The sequence below is a fragment of the Eumetopias jubatus genome, unplaced genomic scaffold, assembly GCF_037043125.1.
Source record: "Eumetopias jubatus isolate StellerSeaLion01/CBP00866 unplaced genomic scaffold, mEumJub1_p1.0 scaffold_5, whole genome shotgun sequence".
Classification (NCBI taxonomy): domain Eukaryota; kingdom Metazoa; phylum Chordata; class Mammalia; order Carnivora; family Otariidae; genus Eumetopias; species Eumetopias jubatus.
The window spans coordinates 84,164,924-84,189,914 of NW_028274811.1; the positions used below are offsets into that span (position 1 = coordinate 84,164,924).

Here is a 24,991-nt window from a genome sequence, read left to right on the forward strand (position 1 = left end):
AAAAACTAAAACAAATGACAAACAAAAGTATCTTGTGGCTAACACATTTGACATTCTATCGGTGTTTTCCTCCTGTGCTGGTAAGGGACTTTGATGACTATAATAACTACAAAAAAGGGAGAAAGACACACACACACACAAACACACACACACACACACACACACACTGAGGGAGGGAGTGGAGAGAAAGGTAAACACACAGATAAGATCACTATCTTGCAAGTGAATATTTTCAAATAACAAAAATTTCAACTCACAAATTTCCCTTATTAAATTGTAGATGAAGGGGGGGAAATCGGAGGGGGAGATGAACCATGAGAGACAATGGACTCTAAAAAACAAACTGAGGGTTCTAGAGGGGAGGGGGTGGGGGGATGGGTTAGCCTGGTGATGGGTATTAAAGAGGGCACGTTCTGCATGGAGCACTGGGTGTTATGCACAAACAATGAATCATGGAACACTACATCAAAAACTAATGATGTAATGTATGGTGATTAACATAACAATAAACATAAAAAAAGAATAAAATTAGAGTCCACAGGATTAAAAAAAATAAGATTTTCAACTCACACTGACATGATTTAAAAATAAGGTATTAGTGAAAGAGTAACAAACACACATAATTAGAAACTTTTATAGGAAGCTGACGGGAGAGATTTGGAACAAAAATAAGTTCTATAAGGAAGTATTTTAGATAAAATATGAACTAACAAGAAACAATTTATAACTCTAAATTGGAAATTGAACTGAGTTTTTGAGAAAGTTAAAGTAACTGATATTACAATTTCTAAAATATAGTTTATGATTTATAAAAAAAACAAACAAAAAAACTTCTTTTCAAACACTGTTGTGCTCCAGATATACCAAAAAATCTTTTTACTACAAAATAGCTAGAAATGCTGGATGAAATATAATAAGCATTCTTCAAACTACACAGCTGACTTTGTAAGAAAGCAAATAAAAATTTACCATACAACTTGGCAATTCTTCTAAGTATCCACTCAAGATAAATGAAAAAGTGCCCATATGAAGATTTGCATGAGAGTGTTCATAATAGTGTTTCATAATAGTAAAAATGTAGAAACAACCCAAATGTCTATTAGCTGATAAATAAAGGAAATATGGTATGTGCATACAATGAGAATACTATAGAGCAGTAAAAAGGGATGCAATATTGAGACATGCCATAACATAAATGAATCTCAAAAAGATAATGCTAAGTTAAAGAGGCACATGCAGAATACCACATCTTGTATGATTCTGCTTATATGAGATGTCCACACAAGGCAAATCTATATAGACAGAAAGTAGAATAGCAGTTGCCTGGGGTTGGATATAGGAATAGGGATTAACTGTTAACAGATAAGAGGATTTCACTGGGGTGGTAGAAATATTCTAAAACTGGATTTTGATGATAGTTGTATAATTCTGTTAATTTACTAAAATAATCGAGTTGTGCACTTATATATTTTATGATATATAAATAAAGTTCTTTTAAAAAAAGAAAGTGAAAAAAATTAAGGACCCCCAAATTAAGGAAGAATGCCACAATTACCTGGGGGACACTTGCTAATCTTGGTAGTCTGAGTTTAATGGCCAGGTAGGGCTGAGAATTGAAGCCCTAGACCATCCCTCACATAAATTTGGACTGTGAATTACCCTTTATTACTGCTCTTGGAAACCCCTACACAAGAAATAAACTCAAACTCATTTGTCCAAATTGGTAGTGCCCCAGAGTTCCTGGTGGAAGCAAACACAGATCTTTGGAGGCACATCCATTAGCCCAAGTCCGATTGCAGTGCCACAAATAAAGCTCAGAGGAGCTCACAGTTAAAACACAAAGCAAAACAAAAACAAGAATAAGCCCAAGAGGACTTCAGATTTTAGATTACAAGATCATAAATGTAATAAATATATATTTAAACTGTTTGAGAAATAAAAAGGAAACTGAAAGCATGAATAAATAAAAAGACTATATAAAAATGAATCAGAATTTCTAAAAATTAAAACTATGATCACCAAAATTCAAAATGCAACAGACAACTTAAAGAGTAAATAAGATAGAGCTGAAGAAAAAAATTAATTAATTGGAAGGCAGATCTGAAGATAGCATTCTTTATAACACAGGGATGGATAATATAAAAGAGATTAATAGACAAGAAAGTCTAATATGTGATTAACTAAATTAAGTTAACTAAGTATCAAGAAGCAAAGCACAGAGATAATGGAAGAAAGGCAATGTTTGAGAACATAATAACTGAAACTTGCCCCAGACTGATTAAAGAACTGAGTCTCAAAAAAAAAAAAAAAAAAAGCTGGGTGGGCCCTTTGTGAAGGAAGAAACCAAAATACTCCTGTTGGCCCTGAAGAAATAAACAGCCATGTTGTAGATTATCTATACTGAGTGCCACATGGCAGGACTCCAAGAACATCCTCTAGGTGCTGAGAGTGGCCCTCAGCCAATAGCTAGAAAGAACATGGAGACTTCAGTCATATAGCATCAAAAAAATACATTCTTCTAACCACCTAAAAGAGCTTGGAAGCGGGTATTTCTCTAGTTGAACCTCAAGATGAGGATGTAGTTGGCCAAAATTTTGTTTTCAGCCTTGTGAGGACCCATTTGAAACATGCTGGGCTCCTGACCCATGGAACCTGTGAAATAACAAATTTAACCATGTCAAGCTGCTAAATATGTGGTAATTTGTTACACAGTAATAGAAAATGAACCCAGCAGGGCAGATGTAAGGTAGGGTACAGGGTTTTCCACTTGGCCCTTTCTGCTGCCTTCCAAAACCAGCAAAAAATCATCTTGATGGGGAGATGGGTGGGGGTTGATGAGATGGGTGATGGGGATGAAGGAGGGCACCTGCTGTGATGAGCACCAGGGTGATGGATGGAAGTGTCGAATCACCAAATTGGACGCCTGAAACTAATATTACACTGTATGTTAACTAACTGGAATTTAAATAAAAATTTTTAAAAATTAAATTAAAAAAATAAAATAAAGAACTGAGTCTCAGATTTAAGATGTTCTGCAAATTCTAAGCATGATAAATAAAAAAGAAATACATAAGTAGAGCTGTCATAGAAAAACTGCAGAACCACTAAAAGGAAAAAAAAAAAGTATTACCAGCAGAGAAAAAAGGAATCACTAACAAAGGAATGATGATTGTCAGTTTCCTCAATACAATGGAAGCCAGAAGACAGTGGAACAATATCTTCAAAGTACTGAGAGAAAATAACTGTAATTTTAATATTGTATACACAGCTAAATATCATTCAAGAACTGGGTAAACTAAAGTTGTGATCTTATATTTTTAAAATACTTCTGCATAAATGCCCTACACATTTTGCTTCACAAACACAACTTTCCCCATTCTTGAATAAACTGACAAATAACGTTATCCTACCTAATCTAAACTACTAGGTAAGAAATTATATATTATTTTTTAAATTTATATAAGAAGTTGGGATGCCTGGGTGGCTCAGTCATTAAGCGTCTGCCTTCGGCTCAGGTCATGATCCCAGGGTCCTGGGATCGAGCCCCACATCGGGTTCCCTCTCCCTATGCCCCTGCTTGTGTTCCCTCTCTCGCTGTGTCTCTCTCTGTCAAATAAATAAATAAAATCTTTTAAAAAAATTTATATAAGAAGTTAATAAAGAACATTTCTAATATGAATATACCAAAGAAATACTATTCTGTTGTAACATGATTTACTTGAATAATAAACGTATTTTCTACCCCCTTCCCAATTCTGAGGGAAGCCTGATTGGTCTCACAAAGAAGCCTGAGGTTAGAAGATGGGGGAAGCAGGTGATTTTCGTGGGAGAACAAGGCCTCCAGCTGGGGAAAGAGGACAGCTTTGTTCTGGTTCTGGAGTTGGGGTAAACTGAACTTCAGTTTCCTACTCTTTAAAAAGCAGGGGCTTCAAAGAAATCAGTATTTTCTGATGGCTCCTATAGCTCTCAAGCCTGATAATCTTTTAGCCCAATCCTATAGGATGAAATTTCTGTCTTCCATAATCTCAGAACCTGTAATAAAGCTAGCTGGAAATACTTCTAGATGGAATTTGTAGCACATTATATAACACATTCTTGCAATAGTTTCCCACTAATAATTGTATTAGCCAGAAGTTTTCAATTTTGACTCCTCATCCCCCTGCCCCAGGAGATTTAATAATAGAAACACCTGCTTTAAAAGATGTTTACAAAACTGACAGCTTTTTTTCCAAGAACACTGTGCTGGTTAGGGGATACTAGGTGCCAGTTTACAGGTCTTTCGAACAATAGCAAAGCAAATTGCTACAGTGGCAAATTTTCAATGACTTTTTTTTTAGTTTAGTTGTGTCCGTTTTGGGACCAGACTGATATATGAGGCACAAGCAATAGTCGTAGTGATTTTGCTGCCTGGTGTTAGCTAGGCCTTCTCCCTCATGCAAAAACGAAATGGAAATCTAAAAGTGCTTGTACCTGCCACTAAGTCTGGACTGTGTGTAAGGTTTCAGAGTGCCCAGTGAGGCCAGGCCCAGCTGGACCAGAGTAGTCTAGAAGCAGGAACAGAGGTGTACAGAGATAGCAGTGCCATCCTGCCGAATGGCTTACTCCTTTCATCTAAATTTTAGGAGTAAAATGTCTGTTTCTTTAAAAAGAAAAACAAAAAAACAACACTGGGCAGAAAAAGCAAGAAATATGGTAGTTAGATATCTGCCCTCTAATAAATACAAAATAATGTTAAAATTAATGTCAAATCTAAAGCTGATTTAAAGATCCTACAGTAGGTAAAGAGCTAACAAAGGTCTCCTTTTCTGAATAGAAGTTGACCTTTGGTTAACTTCCCAGATGTGTTCCCCTAAAATGGTACATTAACCACGTTACTTGGCAACATTGCTTTAAAGTTACAATGACAGCTAATTGGTAGATAGTATCTGTGTAGTTTAAGAGAAGTATAAATAAATACCTGATGGGGACACTACTGCTTTGGATTCCTTCAGTGCAGTAATTCTTGTATCTAGTCATGTAACTTGCAGGGATGCTAGATCCTATGCCTACTGATCATTCCATGAGATATTAGTTCTTGGAAGTTTGATGTTTCTAAGCCAGGGCAGTGCCCATAACCACACTATGTGGATCTCATCTCCTTGCACTTGAGCCTTCCTCTGTTGGTAAAAGAAAATACTTCACTGACTGCTGGGTGAGCTGTGACATGGACTGCTGCAAGGTCTCCTACAGAAAAGGACTACCTGACACTGCCCTCTGGCAAGCTCAGCTTCCCATCCTCATCATTCTGAACAGACTGTGCCAATGGGGGCCTATGAAGGCTTAATGTCTAAATGTTTAAAGTTGCACATAGTAAGATCTCACGGTAGGCAAAGCGTCTACATGCTTAATTTTTAGTGTTTCTCATGGTTTTAGGTCTATAACCCAGGACAAATAGCATATGGCTAAAGTCATGAACCAATTAATTTAGATAACATTTTAATTTGTTCCTTCATTCAGGAATTTTTTAGAAGGTTCATTGTAGCTGCTCTATGATAAACAGACTATAAAGTAAGAAGACAAATAGGAAATACAATTAAGTGGCCAGTGCAGTTATCAGTGGAGTTGGCTCTATTTGAGATATATTTCAAGGGTAGAGCTGACCTGGCTTATTAATGGATGGATGAGAGGTATGAAGAAAAAAGTGAGGCATCAGGGACAACTAAGTTTTGGCTGGAATAACAAGGTGAATAGCGATGCCATTTACTGACTCAGAGAAGACCAGTAGTGGTCATAAAGAAGTGACAGAAATGGGGGTGAAGAATAAACAGCCTTCTACTCTGCATTTAGATTAACCCACTGAAAAGGAAGTACTTACACTCGGCAGCATGGGGAAATGATGCTTTGAGAAAAGTGATAGCATGGATCCAGTTTTATAATCGGCATTATATACTTAATTCCTTTTACAGGAAGTGGGGATGAATAAAGAAGAAGAGGTAGGAAAGGCAAAACACAGCTTTAAGTGTGCAGCACATCATGTGTTAAATTGAAACAACCCCAAAGTTCAACTTCCTTCACTGTTCAAGGAGAAAATCCTTCACTATGTACTTCAGGATAAAGGATTTGCAACTATATGGTGCTTGAGAAATATGCTATTGCTGTAATTTAACTCACTGTATGTGGGCTTCAAGATGCACAGTGGCATTCCAAACCAACTTTTAAAGAAAATTGCATGGAATTTTCAAGACATCAGGAGCGTTCTTTAAAGTTATGCACAGAAAACGGATTTTTGATAGTTATGAATTACATTTAGTGCTGCCAGATTGCAGGGAACACTCTTTTGCCTCAGTATGGTTAGAATTACTGTTGACAAAGTTTTAATTTAAATTTTTAAGGATTTAAATGGAAGAATATAGGTCACTGAATTTTCATTCATTGTGTAAGTATTACTAGTGGCAGAAAGCAAGCTTTGTTAGTGAGGGTCCAATTTTGGCCCGGGAGTCCATCTTTCCTGTAGTAGTTGGGAATTGAGTATGTGTTAGCAAGAATAATTTGGCTCTCAGTCAGTCAATCAGTGGACTGAACACGCACAGTTAGAAACCTGCCTGGCACAGAACAGAAGCTCAGTTCAGAAATATTAAATGCATTTGTGAGACAGACTCAAGTCCACACAAATCATATATTACAATCACAAGCTGGAAGGGATTCGATCTTTCCTAGCAGGTTGTAGATTTAGATAGATTTGTAATAGTCAGAAAATACCCTACACAGCCTCAAAGTCTAATTCTACAATTTTCAACTGGTTTCCTAAAGTTGAAAAACAGAGGTAAATATTTGTAGAGCCCACTGCATGTAAAAACTGTCTTCAAGAGCCTTGCTATATCCATGAAACCATAAGAAATTATAGTAGGTGTCTAATTTAAATGTTGTATCTTAAAATAACAAATGTAAAAGTATATGCTATATAGGCTATTAAAAATAAAGACTACTTCTTTGAAAGAGAAATTTAAAAATTGTATTTTTTCACAAATCTGAAAGAGTAGAGTAAGTTTCACATCAACAATCTAGCAAAAGGATGAAGTATGTGCTGCATGAGAAAAGCAACCTATTGTAGAAAGGCACAGCCTCTTGTGCCTTTGTGTGTGTAGTTGAGAGGGTCTTTCTTCAGGTTTATGCTGCTTGGTGTCCTATTGTCCTCAAGGGCCCCCAGCCCTAGCATCCATGTTTTCCTCCACAAAATGATGAATATGATGGATAACACTGACATGTACAGCACATACTCAGGTGCATTCCCTAAATTTGCTCTAGCCCCAAAATAGTGCTGAAGTAAAAGAACAGGACAGAAATTTGGGGGGAATACGCATATGGAGAAGAGGTGACTGGCTTTCATAACACATTTCCCAAGCATGTAAATAATGAATAATAGTATGCTGGTAAATACCACACACCAAAAGCTGTGACAACAAAGAACCCACAAATTATGTGCAAATTTCAACATGCTTGCTAAACTCACCCCTCCTTCTGCTGCTCAAGAAAATTTTACCAGAATCCAAGTGAGTGAAAAGAAGAAATTATTGAATTTGTTCTCATTTATAATTCTTTAGAAAGTAAATTATTTCCAAGCCTTGAATGCAAGGTGTGTTGTATTGGCAAAGTTGAAAATGAATGCTTTAAAGGATTTCATGCAATTGCTTATGTAAACTAGAGCAGAAGGTACGATTCTCAGAAAAAGCCAAGTACATTTGCCTCAACATAAAATAAGACTGATTGAATTTCAAAGTCTTCGTTTATTTTGTAGAGCTGAAATGTTAAGTTCCTTATTGCTGTTCAAAATTGGCTTGAATCGTATGCTATTATATATGTGTAATTATAATATATATATTATTCTCATTCATTTAAAAGAAGTTTTTGTTACTATAGGATATACACGATTTAAAATTTCAAATATATTCTCCTCAAGCACATTCAAAAAGTATCATTCTGGATGATTTCAGCTTGGTCATGAGCTGCTTCATGCACAACTGTCTTGCCCTCAGTACACCAGAGAAGCATCTCTGGACTTCAAATCTCCAAAACTGACTTTCCAAAGCTGACTTCAGAGAGATTCTCAGACAGACAGAGGGCAGGGAAGGGGCTGGAGCCTACTAGGGTATTATTGTGATTTTAAATCTAAAAGAACAGAAGAATCCTTTATGAGAGGAAATAAAGTATCTTCAAAGCAAACTGCTTTCTTGGAGAGGCTCCTAGAATTACATATAGGTGAGGAAAGAGATAGTAGGAAGAAAAAAGGGGGGGGGGATTTCATCTAAGAAAGAGACATGACTAAAAATCATCATTCAATCATCAAATGATACTTAGCTAGTTTTCTATGTAATTTTTTTTCTGCTTCTAAGAATTATTTACCATATAAAAATTTCACGGGAAGCAAATTTTACATTGTATCAGTATAAATGTAGTTCATTTTAAAAGGCTATATATATATACATATATATCAACTAGAAAAGTACCGTAATTCCCTGAAGACAAACAGAATTTTCTTTTGTTTACTTCTTATTTCTAATTTGTAAAATCTCCTTTTCTCTGCCCACACTCAGTCATTCTAACTGAAAGACAAGTTGCTTTCAGATGTTCGGCACACACTGCACACAGACACACATAGGCTGGATCAGCCACGTCAGTTCAACACAATTGTTTGAAAAGTTGAAAAGTTCAAACTATTTATTTAATGTCATGAAGATAAACCCAAGAAAAGGAACACATTTGACAGATAAATTTTAGGTGACTGAATCTTATAAACCCAAGGAAACGTATTAGGATAAGGGTTAAAATTAATAGTTTAATATATAAGTTGAAAGTACATCTGATTTACCAAATTAGGAAATTAACAAAACTACCTTTTTTTTGCCTCAGAAGAAAGTTCCATTTAGTATCTATCTAAGGTGAAATCAATCATCAAGAGAATCTCTTTGATTCTCTTACTCCCAAAGATATAAGAGGGAAGCACTACTAATCCCTTATTTCACAGATAATAAAAGCAACATGCGGGATTTGATGAGCATGGGAAGGCTGGCACCTTCTACCTCAAGAATAGTGACCATTTTGTACCAAGGAAATCCATCAGTTTTCTACTCTTGAGCAGGTCACTGACTGACAGATGTAGTTTTTATCTATACATTGAAGAAGTTGAACCACAGCAGTGTCAACTGCTGGTCATTCTAGTAAGAGATGAAATCAATTTAGTGAGAGTACAACAAGCACTACACATGCAAAATGTATTTTTCACTGTAGGACAAAGTTTGAAAGCCCCTGAATGAGATTATATAGGACCATACAGTTTAAACAATTTACTACTTATTTCCAAATGGACCCAAGGGGTCTAATTTTAGCCCTTACTTAAAACAAATGCAGAAAATCAGAGACAAACAAAATCAGAAGGAAATCTCCAAAAAGCTGATGGGAGTAGCTAAAATGTAAAACTACTTCTCCTTCCTAAGTCCTAAATCTAACTTCTCCAAAAGCAGAACATTCAGGTAAGATTAAGAGAGTGTTGGATATAAGAAACTAGAAGTGTCTAGTGCGTAGGAAATCCCTAAAGGAGGATGCTTTAAAACTCAGGGGCTGATATCGCTGAGTTGTAATAGGAGGATTGGACTTGTGATGAAATAACAGAGTTAAGTTTTAAGCTGGAGGAATAAAAGACAGAAAATACAGTGATATAAGATTCAGAGTGCAACAGACTTTAAAGGAGGAAATTCTTTAAATTAAAAAAAAAAAGCCTAATTCATCAAAGAACCAGAGTTCTTTAGAAAAGCAGCTGATGCCATGTCTCCATTATGAAATGCACAAAGTGAGCCTATTGTATCTTGACATAATCATCCTATATCAAAAGCACACAGGAACCAACTTGAAGAAGCTTCCACTGTCAAAGACAGGACAAACTGAGGATCAGTAAGAAAATGACTGCAATGGATTGCTGAGTTTATAATGATAATTCAACAACAATAACTCTTCACTGGTCACGTTTAGAAGACGATGGAAGCCTAATTAATATTTTGAAAACTGGTAAATAAAGAGAAAAAAATCATGTATTATTCTTTTCTTTCCTATATTAATTTAACTCAGGTAAACCAAAAAGTCATTAACAGAAAGTTGCTCTTAATATAAGGTAGTCCTACTAATAAGTGAAAAGAGAAAGACCCTCTATAAAGCTCAATCCTATCAGTGTTAGTGGACATAATAATGTGAGCCTAACTAGTGACAGACATACAGTAAAATCAATTATTTTAATGTTCAATTTATATTTTATTATGAGTGTTAATGTCACTTTCTAAGGGGAAACTTAATAAATATTTGTTTTGTTTTGTTTCAAAATAAATTAGATGCCAAGTACCTTAAGTATGCTAATTGACCAGTAAATAATAAAAAAGATTTAATCAAACATGAACTGGGGAGGGCAAAATCATTTCAAAGAGAAGTAAAACCCTAAGAAAACACTTGCGAGTGGAGGAGATGTGGTTTGATGCTTTAGAAGGAGGAGCTGCAGCTCCTGGATTTTCCTCCCTTCCTGCTCCTACTTTTCACGGTATCTCAAAAAATGAGGTGCTCTAAAATTAAAGAGCATAGAGGAGGTAGAGAGCAAAGCCACACCAGAGAGAGGTTCCATTCTGACTTTTCAGAGAACATTACTGGAGAGGCTCTCCTTAAGGGAGGAAAAGTAACGGGCACCTGAGACAGATGATGACACTGAGGAACTTCTGAGCTCAGGTTCAAGGGAGATAAAACTAAAGAAGAGAACAGTTGCTTATGTTTTTGAGAATGGTACAACCGCATGCCTCTAGAAATATCTGTATTTTAAAAAACTGCTATGAAATTACGTCATTTAGTGTTGGCTAAAATTGCTTTTAAAGAACCGTTTCAATGAAGAAATTATTTCTATATGAAAAGCAGAGACATTTGAGGAGTTATCTGCACATAATCCAGTAAACGATTTAGAGCAGGAGATTTTAGTTCCAGCTTTGCTAATTAAAACCGTCTGGGCTCAACTTTCTCCTCTATTAAAAAAAGAGCAATAATATTTCTGCTTCCTTCATAAATTTTTGGGAAAAATTTAGAAAGGAGAAGTAGGAAAATTTTTTTACTCATGAAGAATTATATACAGATTTGAAATTAAGAAAATATTTGCTGGATACATGAATACACACTGAACATCAATGAGCGCCTCTACCTTCCGGCTAGGGAATGTTTAATCACAGCATGCAACTGGTATTTGGTGTCGGCATAACAAAGTTATAGTGAATAAGCACATTAAACCTATTAAGTTCTATAACTATATAATTAGATCCTAACGGGTAGCTGCTTTTTGACACCGTTTTTTATACACAGATGGACAAACATGGTAGCACAGGATTCAGTTATATTTCTTAAGCTCTGAGAACTGGGAAAATCTAACAAAGCTTTTTAGTAATAAATACTTGTAAGCACATCACTGACCTATGAGTGATTATGCAAGAGACTGACTTGACATTGAACCCATACCACATCACTACTCACAAACTATGTGAACCTGAGCCTTTCCAGGCCTCAGTTTTTACATCTGTAGGCCTAAATACTAACAGTACTATCTAAAGTGGGGTGTTAAGGGTATCAAATAAATAATGCCCACAGAAAACCCCCAAAAATGTTAACTATTCTATTATTATGATTATTGTCATGAAAAGTTACATTTGATTTCTTTCAATTGAACTGGATACTTGATTAGTTAGAACTCAAAGTAGTGTTTCCTTTTATATATGTTAAGTGAAGTTGTTACCATGGGAATGGTGAATAAGACAGGAAAAGTTGAGATGAAAGTTGGAACTTACCCTGAATTTTCAACTAGAATATTTTCATAAGGTTTCTTCAAAATTTGCCCGTGTGTGCACGTAATCACTTTGGATGATTTCTGTTCTTTCTTTAGATTAACCAACGCATACAAACTCATCCATTCAGACACCTGTTCTTGCTCTGAGCCTTTCCTAGGGCTATACTACCTCAAATGCCCTTTCTTCTCATCTCTGTCCTCCCATGCCTCTTCCACCACCGATACTTCCCCAACGATTTCAATCTCTGATGATCTGCCCTCCTGAGCCCCTATATCTTATAGGGCCTATTTTTTTATTTGACCTCATCATATTGCTTAATATGTTAGAAAACTTTTCAATGCTTCTATCTTCTTTCCCAACATAAGAGTGTATACTTTCTATCCATCTCCGTATTCTCCACACCACCCAGCCAGCACTTACACAGTAAATATCTGTTGAATGAAATGAAACACAAAACCAGTCCAGAATAAATCACAGGATTAGAAAGGAATTTAAACATCATATAGGTCAATTCCTTAATCAATGCTTCCATCTTTCCACATTCTCCTAAAGAGATTATCTCAGCTTGAATAATTCTTTTTTAAAATTTTTAAAAAGTAATCTCTACACACAATGTGGGGCTCGAACTCACAACCCTGAGATCAAAAGTACCATCCTCCACCGACTGAGCCAGCAGGTGCCCCTCAGCTTGAATAATTCTTGTAATAGAGAACTCACTACTACTCAAGACGTCTATTTTCAAGAAGTTTTAACATTAGGAAATTGTTTCTCACGTAGGATCTAGGATTATTACAATTATCTTGGTGTTCATTGCAGTCCCCTTTAGATCGATTCATCACTAATAATAATCAATAATAATTCTTTTTATAATACAGCATAGTGCAAGGAAAACAAATGCTTAGTCTGCATACTCAAGGACACAAGGCAATGAGGGTTAAAGATGAAAACTCTGAGAAATGACTATGTGATTTGGGACAAATTTCTTTTACAAGATTAATGTTAAAAACAGCTAATTAAAAGTAAAATTAAATACTACATTTTAGAAATGCTAAAAGTAATTGAGTAAAGTTGGAAAGTTAATGTTTCACTTAATTCAGTTAAATATAGAAATTTAGTATTTATTTACAAAAAAATTAATAAATTAATTTAGAGCAACAACAGATATGCATTTGGAGGTATAAGAAAGGTTAGGAGCAATCAAATACAAATCGGTCCATTTGTCTTTTAAAAGTAGGTTAAAGGTTTCTTAATTAAAAACAAAACAACAATCCTCCATTATATATGAAGCAAGAGTTGGTCTTTGAATTGGTTATGGGAGTACTTTCTTGAAGAAACGTCTTTAAGTCCTTCTCAAAAGATTTGAGATTTTGTGGTCTATTATGGCAAGCCGCAGTGATAAGCATTATTATTGTTCAGCCTTTTATTTCAAGGTTATGTAGCTGCAGTCTTAGGATGACTAGGAACTGAGGAAGAAAGTCAACAATTTCTTTGCTGTTAAGCAAAGAAAAGCATTTAGAAAAAGTTACAATTAAATACCAAATTTTTGGTGAGAAATTACAACCATTACTGAGAAGAAAAAAAAGAATATAATATTTGCTAAGTACAACAGTAGGCATATCAATCTAGTAGTAAGGAACTCCAGGAATAAAAATAGAGAATTAGAAGTGAAAAGAAATAACTTTTAAGATGGACATATAAACAAGGGAAATTTGCAACAATAGAAGATTTAGCAATTTAGTACTATTTTGTTAGAAACAATAAAAGCTATCTGTATTTAAATGATAGAATGGAAAGAAAGTATGAATAATCAACAGTAAACAATAAGACATTCTTTTTGACTTGCAAATGTATTTTCTAAAGTTCTTCTCTGTCACTTTACAACTATTAGAGTTATTCCAGCTGACAAAAGGAGCTGAATTTTACCCAGCAATCTTGTAACAGTTTGAAATACAATTTTAAAATGAAACAAAATATAAAAGGAAAAACCAGGAATTTGATTTTAAATGGAACATCATTGTATGTAATGCATACCTAATAATATGAAAAATAAAGTAATATAAAAAAAGCAAAATTATGTTTGGTATGAGCCCTTTTCTTGAATAATTTATCAGTGTTGGTTTGATTAAGAAAAGATGAAGCACTCTTGATAGGAGCATAATCCAGAATGCTTGTTAGGATTTCTTTTTGTTTCTTCAGCGTGCTTACTTATTTTGATAATGCATCCAGGATCCCAATTTGGGTTAACTAACAGCTGAAGAGATCTGGTAGCCCAAGAAGAGATAGGGAATGTACAATGTATAAATCTTTCAATAATGTTAGAAGGTCAACAAGGCTGAGGTGAGGTGTGGGTTACACCAAAGCAAAGATTAATGTCAGCAGGCCACTCCCTGCCATTCTTCTTGTCTGGAAGAAGGAGATGAATTACCACTTTTTTTTTTTTTTTTAATGAGCAGGTTAGCCCATCTTCTCAATCCCATCAGAATGAAAGCTCCAGGAATATAGAAACTATTTATGTCTTGCATCTAGAACAGACCCCAGCACAGAGTAGGTGCTGAATCAATCTGCTGGCAGAATGAATATGTATCATGTCTGTTGTGTGGCAGACCAATTGAAATGACACCCCAAATGATAACCGTGGGAACAGTGACCTCCTTGACTTGGGAGACCTTTTGCTCAGGGCAATCCAAAAGGTTTGCGGCAAGCCTTGAGGTTAGGTTCAAAAGTCCCAAATCAGACAGCAGACCAATTGCCAGCTGAGTAAGGGGCAACCAAACATTGCCCTGGAATAGCAGCCCCAGAGCCTGTGGGAATGACAGAGAGCCCACTGAGTGGCACAGAGTGAGTATGTGGGTTGTCAGTGACCTTGGAGGCCCCAAATATCGATGTCAGTAGTTAAATGTTTACAGTCCTCTTTAATTAAAGTTTATTTGACAACTTGAGAGAGAAATCAAAAGATATCCTCTAGAGTATATTTCTAGGGGTCCCGGGAGTGCTGAAGTCAAAGGAGATGAGATGGAAACCTGGGTCCTTTTTACAACTGCTCCCTGACACAGGGTCACACTGGTAAAACTCACTCTGGAGACAGCAGGGGAGGCAAGCGCTTCATTCATCCATCCTGTTCATTACACCTCCTGTTCTGTGCCATGCAGCCCAAGACAGACTGGCCCTGACCCTCACAGGCTTGAAGGATACATGTCACTTTCTACTCCTTGTCGTCCTTTCAATCCTAAGGGTACAATTTTCCAGAAGAGAACTTTCAACAGAAAAGTATTTGAAGGCAAATAGAAAGGTAGGTTGAAAACGATTAGCTGACAATTCTAGGAACAAAAGAAAGCATAAGGGGAGCCAAGAGAAAATTTTCCAAACAAAAATGAAGAAGAGATGAGGAAGAAACCTAAGAAAGGCAGGCAAATGAAAGATTTTAAACTTTCTGCTGCATCTTTCCCTTTATTTCCTACTAATAAGAATCTGGCTTAGATAGCTTAGGTATAGAAGTCAACGAGACAAGTACAGACTAATACAGGCCAAACTTCTAGATCATGATTCCCACAGACAGGAAAGCCACACTTGGGGCGGGGAGGGGGGAGGGCAAAGGAGGAGGGGAGGAAGAGGGGGAGGAGAGCTGATTCTTTTTAAGAGAAAGAGAGGATTCTATTATTTTAAGAACTGCCAATTAATGAGTACCCACTATGCCACGAGGCATGACGCAGATGTTTTAAATTCATATTCACTACCTTTTATGGTACATTTTAATATGTGCTTAACAGATGACAAAACTAGGAGGTTAAGTAACTTGCTCAAGGTCATAAAGAAAAGAAGAGGCAAAGCTGGATTCTAACCTAACTCTCTGACTCCTAAATTTGAGGTTTTTCCCACAATACTGCCTATATAACATATATTTGTTCAGTGATAGAAGAGTGACAATATTAGATTTCTCTTCAGGGAGCAATTTCCCAAGAATGTATTTTCCATTTAGCTGTGCCTGAATTATTGATTTGTTTATAATTGCCATCTTTTACCATAAAGATCTATGTTCAATTTGGGGAATAAGAAGCCTATTAGAATGATAGTTTTCTTCATGACAACTATAACATATATCAATTAAAATGAACATAACTTCATAACAGCCTGGCCAGGTGTTGCTAAGTACTATGATACCACATGCAACATCTGTGAGAATCTTCACAAAAATTACAAATGATATGCCAGGCGAACTGCTCTTTCTGAATCTATGCATTCTGCAAAAAACTTCAAAAATCTCCATATACTATAATGAAAGCAAGTACAAACGCAGCACCACAGAGGGAGGAGGTGAGGATGAGACTAGCTCGAATATGAGTAAAGCAACAGGAAGCAGAATTAGGGAGTAGAAATTATGGAGATGAAACTCCCCCAGTATCGGGGGTACATCAAATCTTACAATTTTTAAGTAGCTTCAATAATCTAAAAGTTCTACAGAATCTATCTCCACTTATCCAGCTAAAGAAGAAAACAGGCATCTGTTTTTCCATCTTAAAATTTATAATTAATGCAGGGCAAGGGATCACAGCCAGCCTCCCCCAGCAGAGCAGTTACCTCCAATAACACGCTGTTTCTCTGGTTACAATGAATAATCCTTTTTGCTGTCTTTTTTGACAAAAATTATTCATCTGTTATTGGCATGTTACCAGGGAAAAAGAGCTGAGCTGAGCTGAACTTTCAGTGATTTTTTTAAATTCTATAATCAAATAGCAATTATACTACAATCTCATAAACTATTGACCTTTACCCCTCCCTCCTCAATTGTGCCCCAACGTTTTGAAGACCAGAATCAATAGATGAAAACTGGCTTTCCATGAACCCTTTGAATATCTAAAACCAAAGGAAAGATGGAAGACAGATGAGGTGAGGCAGAGAGCTTAAAGCTGAAGTGACTAAGGTACCAGAAAAATTATGATAGATTTCTCATCACTATGGCAGGGAAGTCCCCTAAATGTCCAATATCTGGCCCTTTCAAATGGACTGGATCAACCGTTCTCAACTTTGGTTGATGTAACATCATTTAAGCAGGTTTTACAAAACCTTTGCCTGGGTCCCACCTCATAGAAATTCTTACTTAATTAGCCTTGAATAAGACTCAAGCATCAGTATGCTTTAGAAACTCCCCAGGTGACCCTACTGTGCAGAGATCCACCAACCCAAGTGAATAAATGTAAACCATATTGACAAGGTTTTAACTATTGACAAGGTTTTAACATCATTTTCGCCTCACCTGGAGAAAAAAATCCTAAAATTTCTAAACACCAAAACATGGTAACATCAAGAAACAATAGCAACAAACAATAACAATACACAATGGCAACAACAACAACAAAAACCTCTTCCAAAACCTAGGAAAGGAAAGAGGGTAGAAGAATTTTGCATAAAATCTTTTCTCTGTCCCCCTCCTGTAGGAAGGCAACATTTACCAATTCTAATCATTAGACATGGTGCCGGGTACACAAATATGACATCAGACATGAATTCCCCATTTTACAAATGAGGAAACTGAGCCTCAGAGATGTGAAGGAACTTCCCTAAGGCCAAAGAAGAGATAAAGACAAAGACTGAAATTGGTCCCAGGTGTATCTCAAGTCCAAAGCTTTTTTCTCTTCTCCACATCTCCTGGAATATTTCTTTGCACTTGTGAACTTAACATGTGCTGAGACAGAGTGTAATTTTAGCATCATTTTCCACTGTAGGACCTTGAAGAGTTCATTCTAAGGAACGTAATTTGTAGCTCTCCTGGCAATTAGCAATCTGACATTGCCACTGCATAGGTAAAGGGGAGAAATACATAAAATAAGATTGGAGGGGCAGGTAGTAGACTAATGGTAAAGAAGCTTGAATGCCAAGGAAAGAGTGTGGAATGAATGAATGTATTAATTAACAAATCTACCTGTATTGAGTATATGCCCTGGGTTGGACAGAGAGAATTCTCTAAGGGCTAGACAACAGGGAGATAGTTATAGGTTTTAGAATTACTGTATCTAAGTGGCAATCTAACATGCCAAACCAGAAAACAAACTACAAGAAAAGAAAAACATCAAAATACTCCTTTTGCATGGTATAAGCAGGAAAAAAAACCCAACAACCCAGAAACAGTATGAATAAACCCACACAAGACTCATTTACCATTCTAAAAAATAAACTCTGAAAAGAAATTAGCATTATTTTAAGTCAAATATTTTTTATGTTATTTTTTATCATAGCTGTAGTAGAATTTTTCTAAAGGCTGAATTTAGTAGCTGATAAAATACAATTCTCCCACCCAGGACAGATGGTCAGCATGACATCGTAAGACTGGAGTCATTTATTAGCGTATGTCAGAGTTAACAATAAAAAACCTTAATGAATTATTAGTTTCCCTCAAGGTAGAAAGCATAGTCCCAAATTTAAACAAACAAATTAAGAAATCAGAAAAGAGAAATTCAGTCTCCCATAAAGCCAAATACCCGGTTAAAACTCTAGATTAAATACACAAATAAGAAAAAAAGTACATAAAGCTGAATAAAAAAGGGAAGGCTAGGTTATTTTTCTTTTATTACTCCAACAGGATGATTACATACTTTTCTTTTTTTTTTTATAAAACAACTTGCTTTTCTCCACTTTTAAAGAGATATTGAAAATTAAGATAATTTAAAATCTTGCATACAAATATATACCCATCACTTCCTACATATATAAACGTGGAAGTTTCCAACACTTTAAAAAATGTAAAGCATTAAATAGTGTGCCATTTGGAATGTCAGCAGGGAATGTATTTGACATGACATTAAATTAAGCAAATTAACTCAAGTAATAACTTCTTTATATTTATTATATCAAATATTTAGTTGTCTTGCTGTTTATTTCATTGTATAGCTTTTTTAACCATACATGTTAACCCTATGTGAGTGTGTGTGTTTGTGTGTGCACAGATGCACATGCGTGTGTGACTGCATGTGGTGACAAATTGATACACGTGTTCATTTTATTCTGGGTCCTAGTCTCATGATTTCTTAATTTCTTTGGGTGTGACCAGAGTTAGCACAAATAAAGATAAATAGTCTCTATGAGATAGTAGCTCGTGATTTCTTTTAAAAAGTTTTCAAAGATTTTGTAACTTTTTAATTCTAGAAAAGAATTAGGACAATGACTCTTTACATACCATAATCTGTGATTTTACAGGACACCAAATACAGCTCTTTCAGGTTTTGTCCTTCCTTTGCAATGACCTCCACACACCTAAAACACACACGAAATAGTGGTGAGTTACATTAATGCATTTCAAGTTAAATTAGCAAGAGTTTGGCCGTGACTGTAACAGGAAGAGGTCAGCATTTGATGAATGCCACAGCTCTCTTCTTTCAACAAACTTCTTTCAAGGTGTTTCAGGAAAAAGTGTTACGTTCCCTGCTTTAAACTCAAGAGCCCTAATACCTAAATGACTTTAATTAAGCATATTTATGACTAGTGTATATTTTAAAACCAAAATGATGAAAAAGAGGTATTTCTATAAGAGTAATATCACTTTTAGTCATAAACTAGTAAACACAGGCTATATAATGAACATGTCATTTATATAATAATATAAAAATTATAATGAAATGAATACAGATGGATGGTCATTATAGGTGGACAGTAATATTATTCATGGTTCAGTTATTAATGATGGAGTTTGGTAACACTAAAATACATATTTTTGTGTATTTTATTCAATATAAACCAGAAATATTTAAAAATCTAACTGATTATAGATGAAAGAAAAAATATGCACATGTAAGAACTTTAAGATCTTTTACTTTAAAATTTTTAATTCTTAATATTTTACATGAATTGCATAGATATGTAATATAGACATAGATATGTAAGATTTAAAGTCTTTTCTGGTTTCATTTAAGTTAAAAGGTTTTTGAATGGTGCACTCAGATTTAATACCCATAGCAGAACATGTACTACAGAATTGAATGAACTTGAAAAATAATGATTAACAATGCCATCCATTTTGTGGCTCAGTCTTCTATAATATCAGAAAAACCTGTGCAGTCATACTGACACATAGGAATATGCACCCTTCAATGTAGTTGCTGTTTTAATCTTTATAAATAACAGTTAAGTAAAAGGGTAAAAGCAAAAAGAGTCATTAACCTTTTCTAGGAAGTAAGGATCAAGTAATTTGATACCTGTGTGTATAATCCATCAAAAAATTACAGAGTATCCATCTCTGTCTTGCAGATGTTTTATTCGCTGTCTGGCTTATTTGTAGGAATCTTCATAAAATGTCAGAAAATTTTATACAATTTTACTTCACATAATTCATTACTGAAGGTTAAATTAGTTATAAAGAAGACATTCTTTCCTTTAAAATATTTTTATAGAATATTGTTTTAATGGAATGATAAACATTTCAAAGTTCTTTGGAATAACTGAATAAACATTCTTTTTTGGCTTTTTTTTTTTTTAAAGGATTTATGATGAAAACGGAGAAGTTCTTCCATGGCTACAACAGAAAACTTAAAACAGCAATACAATGCAATTACCATTGACACAGCTTATTATGAAGGGAAAATTTTAAACCTAATTCCATGTCATTTGGCTATAATGTAATATTTGAATAAACTCATAAAAAAGGAAGGACAAAAGCAGATAAGACATTACAGAAAACAACTACGTTTTATTTACAACTTTAAAAATGAATTTTCACATGCTAAGGATAAAAACAAAGACCCTAGATGATTACAAAATCCTAAATTAAAAAAAAAGTCTGACTACTTTCTGTCATATCAAAGATACATATTTCAGTCCTCCTCTACCAACCTACCAAAAGTTAACAGATGCAGTATTCTGTACGACCACTACAAAATGAAATAAATTAGTACAGAAAAAATGTTTATGTCATTTATTTTGTTCTCATGCTCTTTCCAAATAGTCCAAAAAGCCTGATTTTACATTTGATTGTGAAAAAACTCTACACAAATGTTTACCTGCATTCCTGCCGCTTGATTCTAGGTAAGATACACTACAAGCACATAGGAATATTAAAGACACACAGAGCCCACTACAAAGAGCAAATAACACAAACTGATTTCACTGTATAAGCCAGATCAAATGTTATTTCGTAGGTAACAAGAACCAGTATTCATATAAAATAAGATAATCAATCACTGGATGAAAACTCTCTAAAAACTGATGAAAGGCCATAAGCATCAGGTTTCCCCCCTGTGTGTCAGAGGGAAGTTTTTATGAATAGATATCATAAGTAAATTTAGCTTATTTAAGAGGCAATAGCCAAGAGATAACACATGATTAAGAAATAAGCAGTAAATATCTTTTAGACAGAAAAAGAGAAAGGAAATTTAAGAGAAAAGCACTATGCTTTTACAAAGGATCACCAGGATTTTTGCTCTGTTTTTAAAAGTTCAGTTGCATAAGGTTTTCCAAATAGTTTTAATTACCCTGTAATCACAGCCAGTGTACTAGAAGTTATGCATAACACAGAAGTACTCCTTGAATAAAAATTTGTGGAGAAAAAAACATTCCTTGGAAGATTAGTGGCAAAACGTAATTTCTTTAATATAAATATCACATCATTCCCAGATGTGATATTTGAGGAGAGAAACCCCAAGTTCTGTGAACCTGGACTGAAATTCTCAACACAGTAATATTACACAAAATTGAGTGGTTCAAATAAATAGCTAAAATAGCTATTGTTTTGAGAGTTGAAAGTGAAAATGGTTTATATTGTCCTGTTACTGCAAATTGATGGAAATGGAACCCCACATCAATTGGCTAGTGCCTGAAACCTGGTGATTAGTCCAGGTCTACTCTCCCGGGCAGCCTGCAGTGACAGCACATCTTGAAAAGAGGCCTGCATGGTGACTATCCTTTCCTCCTGAAACTTTCATAGTCCATTATAGTATGTATACAGGAAGTACATGAACATAACTCTAGGGTCTGTGGACTGCATTTACTCTAAATAATTCTCTGTTTTAAAAGAGTCTTGGCTCTAGTCATGACCATTAGTGTTATTAACATCAGAGCACTTCCCCGTTCACTGTATAGTAGGTATGCAGGCAACAAAACAAGGTGGTAAAGCTTAGTAATTATTGAAACTTTTTGACTATAGGTACTTATGTAAGTTTTGTAAAGGGTATTTTTTAAATGGTACCAATAAAATACAGAAATGTTTGTAAAGTGATATAATCTTTAAGAAGGAGAGTAAAAGGGGTGCCTGGGTGACTCAGTCAGTTAAGTGTCTGACTCTTGATCTTGGCTCAGGTCTTGATCTCACAGGAGTGAGTTTGAGGCTCACATCGGGGTCCACGCTGGGTATGGAGCCTACTTAAAAAAAAAAGAAGAAGAAAGAAAGAAAGAAAAGAAGGAGAGTGAAAGAATCAAAGGCCACATTTAAAACCTTTGTTTCTCCATCCCCTCTCCTATTCACAGATAATGCATAGGAGAGTATCCATTAATCTCAATGATAAATGATAGTTTTGTCCCTAGGGATAAGCCAGGGGTCCCCTAAACTCAGAATCTAGAATTCAAACTTTTCCCATTCTTCACCCCACCCCCTGTTCCCGCTATCCCTAAGGACAAACTTCAGAATATTATATAACTGACATCCTCCATGGGTCAGTACATTCAAAGATTTCTCATTTTAAGCATGCCAACATAAAGAATTCTAAAACTTGGGAAAAGAACTATATCCTTAGGGAAAGTAACAATCTATAAGATTATTAAGGAGAAATTAATAATGAGAAAATGGCTTAGTGGAAAACTGCAGAAAATCAAATATTCTTAGACTAGCCCATGAATGTCAAACACAAGCTTACTAAACTATCTTCCCAAATTCTGAGAAACAAAGTGAGATGTATCTTCACAAGAAAGAATAAAAAAATCTGGAGAAATCCATTCTATTCTCACCTCCATGAAACATAGAACCACCTGCCCCCTTTGAAACCTCATATTCTCATTCTCTATAACATGAAGCCTTATATGAAGAGTTTCTCCAAATCAAATGTCCTAGGTTCGATATATTTTAGTTTATTCTGAATTGCCTCCCCTCAAATTATTTTCTTCCTTTATTCTTTGACAGGGTTCAGAAGAAAAATTTTTTTTTTGTTGCTGAGAGAAAGAGAACATGGGGTGAGGGGAGGGTGCTACAGAGGGAGAGAATTTTTATTTATTTATTTATTTTCAAGAGGGAGTGGGGAAGGAAACAGGGAGAGGGGGAGAGAGAATCTTAAGCAGGCTCCATGCTCAGCGCAGAGCCTGAGGCAGGCTCCCTCTCACAAGCCTGAGATCATGGCCTGAGCCGAAATCAAGAGTCAGATGCTTAACCAACTAAACCACTCAGGTGCCCCTGAAGAAATTTTTTTTTAATTGCAACCATTGTAAATTCTTGAATAACAGTTGTTGAGTGTGTGTGTGTGTGTGTGTGTGTGTGTGTGTATACATACATATATACATATAAACTCTTCTAGAGCTCCAAAAAGCATAAGAAAACCTGCTCCAAAGTATCCAAAGCATCCAGAATTATTATTTATAATAATGCAATGTTATGCTCACTTGCTTTTGATAATGTTCTAAAATGCACCTGAAATATCTGATGAAATTTGAAAAGCAACAAAAAGGTTACTTTTGTTAGCTATATAGGAATTTTTTTTGAGAAGGCATTTACGTAGTTTTAGTGGAGGGAAAATCTGTCTCCTTAGCAATAGACTCCTAATCACCTGATTTATGTGAAGGGTAAAGGTTAATGAATTAAGCTGTGTAAGCTTCAAAAACTACCAAAGGAATTCAAAAGAGCCTTGAATTATGGAAAACAATGGCCCATTCTACATACATACCAAATTTTTATGTTTTTTGTCTCCTACTCAAAAGCTGGAACATGGCATTAGTGACAATTGAAAAGAACTAATGAGGAAATATGACTACATTGCTTGCGAGAGGAGTGTCCTAGGAGACCTTGTTACTGTTTGTGATGTGCTTCAAACCCAAAAGAAGCTAATTGGAGCTGCCAGACACTGGTTTGCAAATCTTACTTTAAAGGACAGGCTCAATCACCTAAGAGGTGTGGAAAGAAATGTCCCCATTAGAGATGCATTAGTATGGGCTTGGTGAATTTCTAAATAAACTTTAGGATGTTCTTTCCTAAGTCACTTTTATATTTGTATAATAAATATGTCTTCAAGCAGAGGAAAAAATGCAACAAGACAAAAACAACCCCACAGATTTAAAACAAAAAGTATGAAAAGGGCTGTAAAGTAATTGGCGAGTAAGTACAACGGGGAGCTAGATATCTTTAAGATTGAATAAACATGTAGATCAAACCTTAAAACTCCTGAAATGCAAACACATTGTAAAAGTGATATATTGGGGGATTTAAGGAATAGAACTTCATTTTCATCATTTCTTGAAACTAAACAAGCCAATAAGCCACCCTATGTCATATAGCCTATAAATGGGTAAAAGCATAAGAAGCTGCAACTCACAGACACATACAAATGAAAAAGGAATAAAAAGGATTTACAAGATCTAAAGAGAGCAACAAGGGAGCAAACTTAGTCCAGTTCTGTGCTGCGAAAGCTCATCGTGACTTCAGGTCATTTAAATGATAGCAGAGGTCACCAAAACACAATTTGGCATCATATAGAAAGAATAATGATATTTGATTATTTTTCTAAATCCTCAAATTGAGTTTTACTGAAGAATAATCCGATCCCAGTGTAGCAAATGAATTGGCATGATTTACAGGTATATCCTGCTTTCAGAAAATGCCCTATATAAAAGATTTTTACTTACACAAAAAAGACATATTTACAGGTAAACATGTACAAGATGAATCAATTCAATAATCTATTAATAATAGTACATTCCCCCTTATTACATAGGACTATAATTGCATCTATAAGCATTCTATTTATAGTTACTTTTTCTAGTAATATGACACCTTAACTTCAGAAATAATATGCAGTAGTTATTGTTGTCTTTAACTTAAACAACTGCACATAATGACAAATGAAAGACACAAGGAATCAAAATGATACATGGAGTGCCCTTTGTATTTTATGATACACTTTCTTGTAAATGTTCTTCTATTCTATCCCATTAACAACACAGTACCAAATATATACACAAGGCAATTTTTCACA

General features: G+C 35.2%; 1 protein-coding gene across 4 annotated transcripts in view; it reads right to left on the bottom strand.

Annotated features, from left to right (window-relative positions):
• The window catches only part of FBXL17 (F-box and leucine rich repeat protein 17), a 503,490-nt gene that overhangs the window by 142,152 nt on the left and 336,347 nt on the right, over positions 1-24,991 (bottom strand). For all 4 annotated transcript variants that reach the window (XM_028102730.2, XM_088023422.1, XM_028102729.2 and 1 more), the window contains one exon: positions 19,006-19,082. In XM_028102730.2, the coding sequence (XP_027958531.1) occupies positions 19,006-19,082 (77 nt within the window). The remainder of the gene's footprint in view (positions 1-19,005; positions 19,083-24,991) is intronic.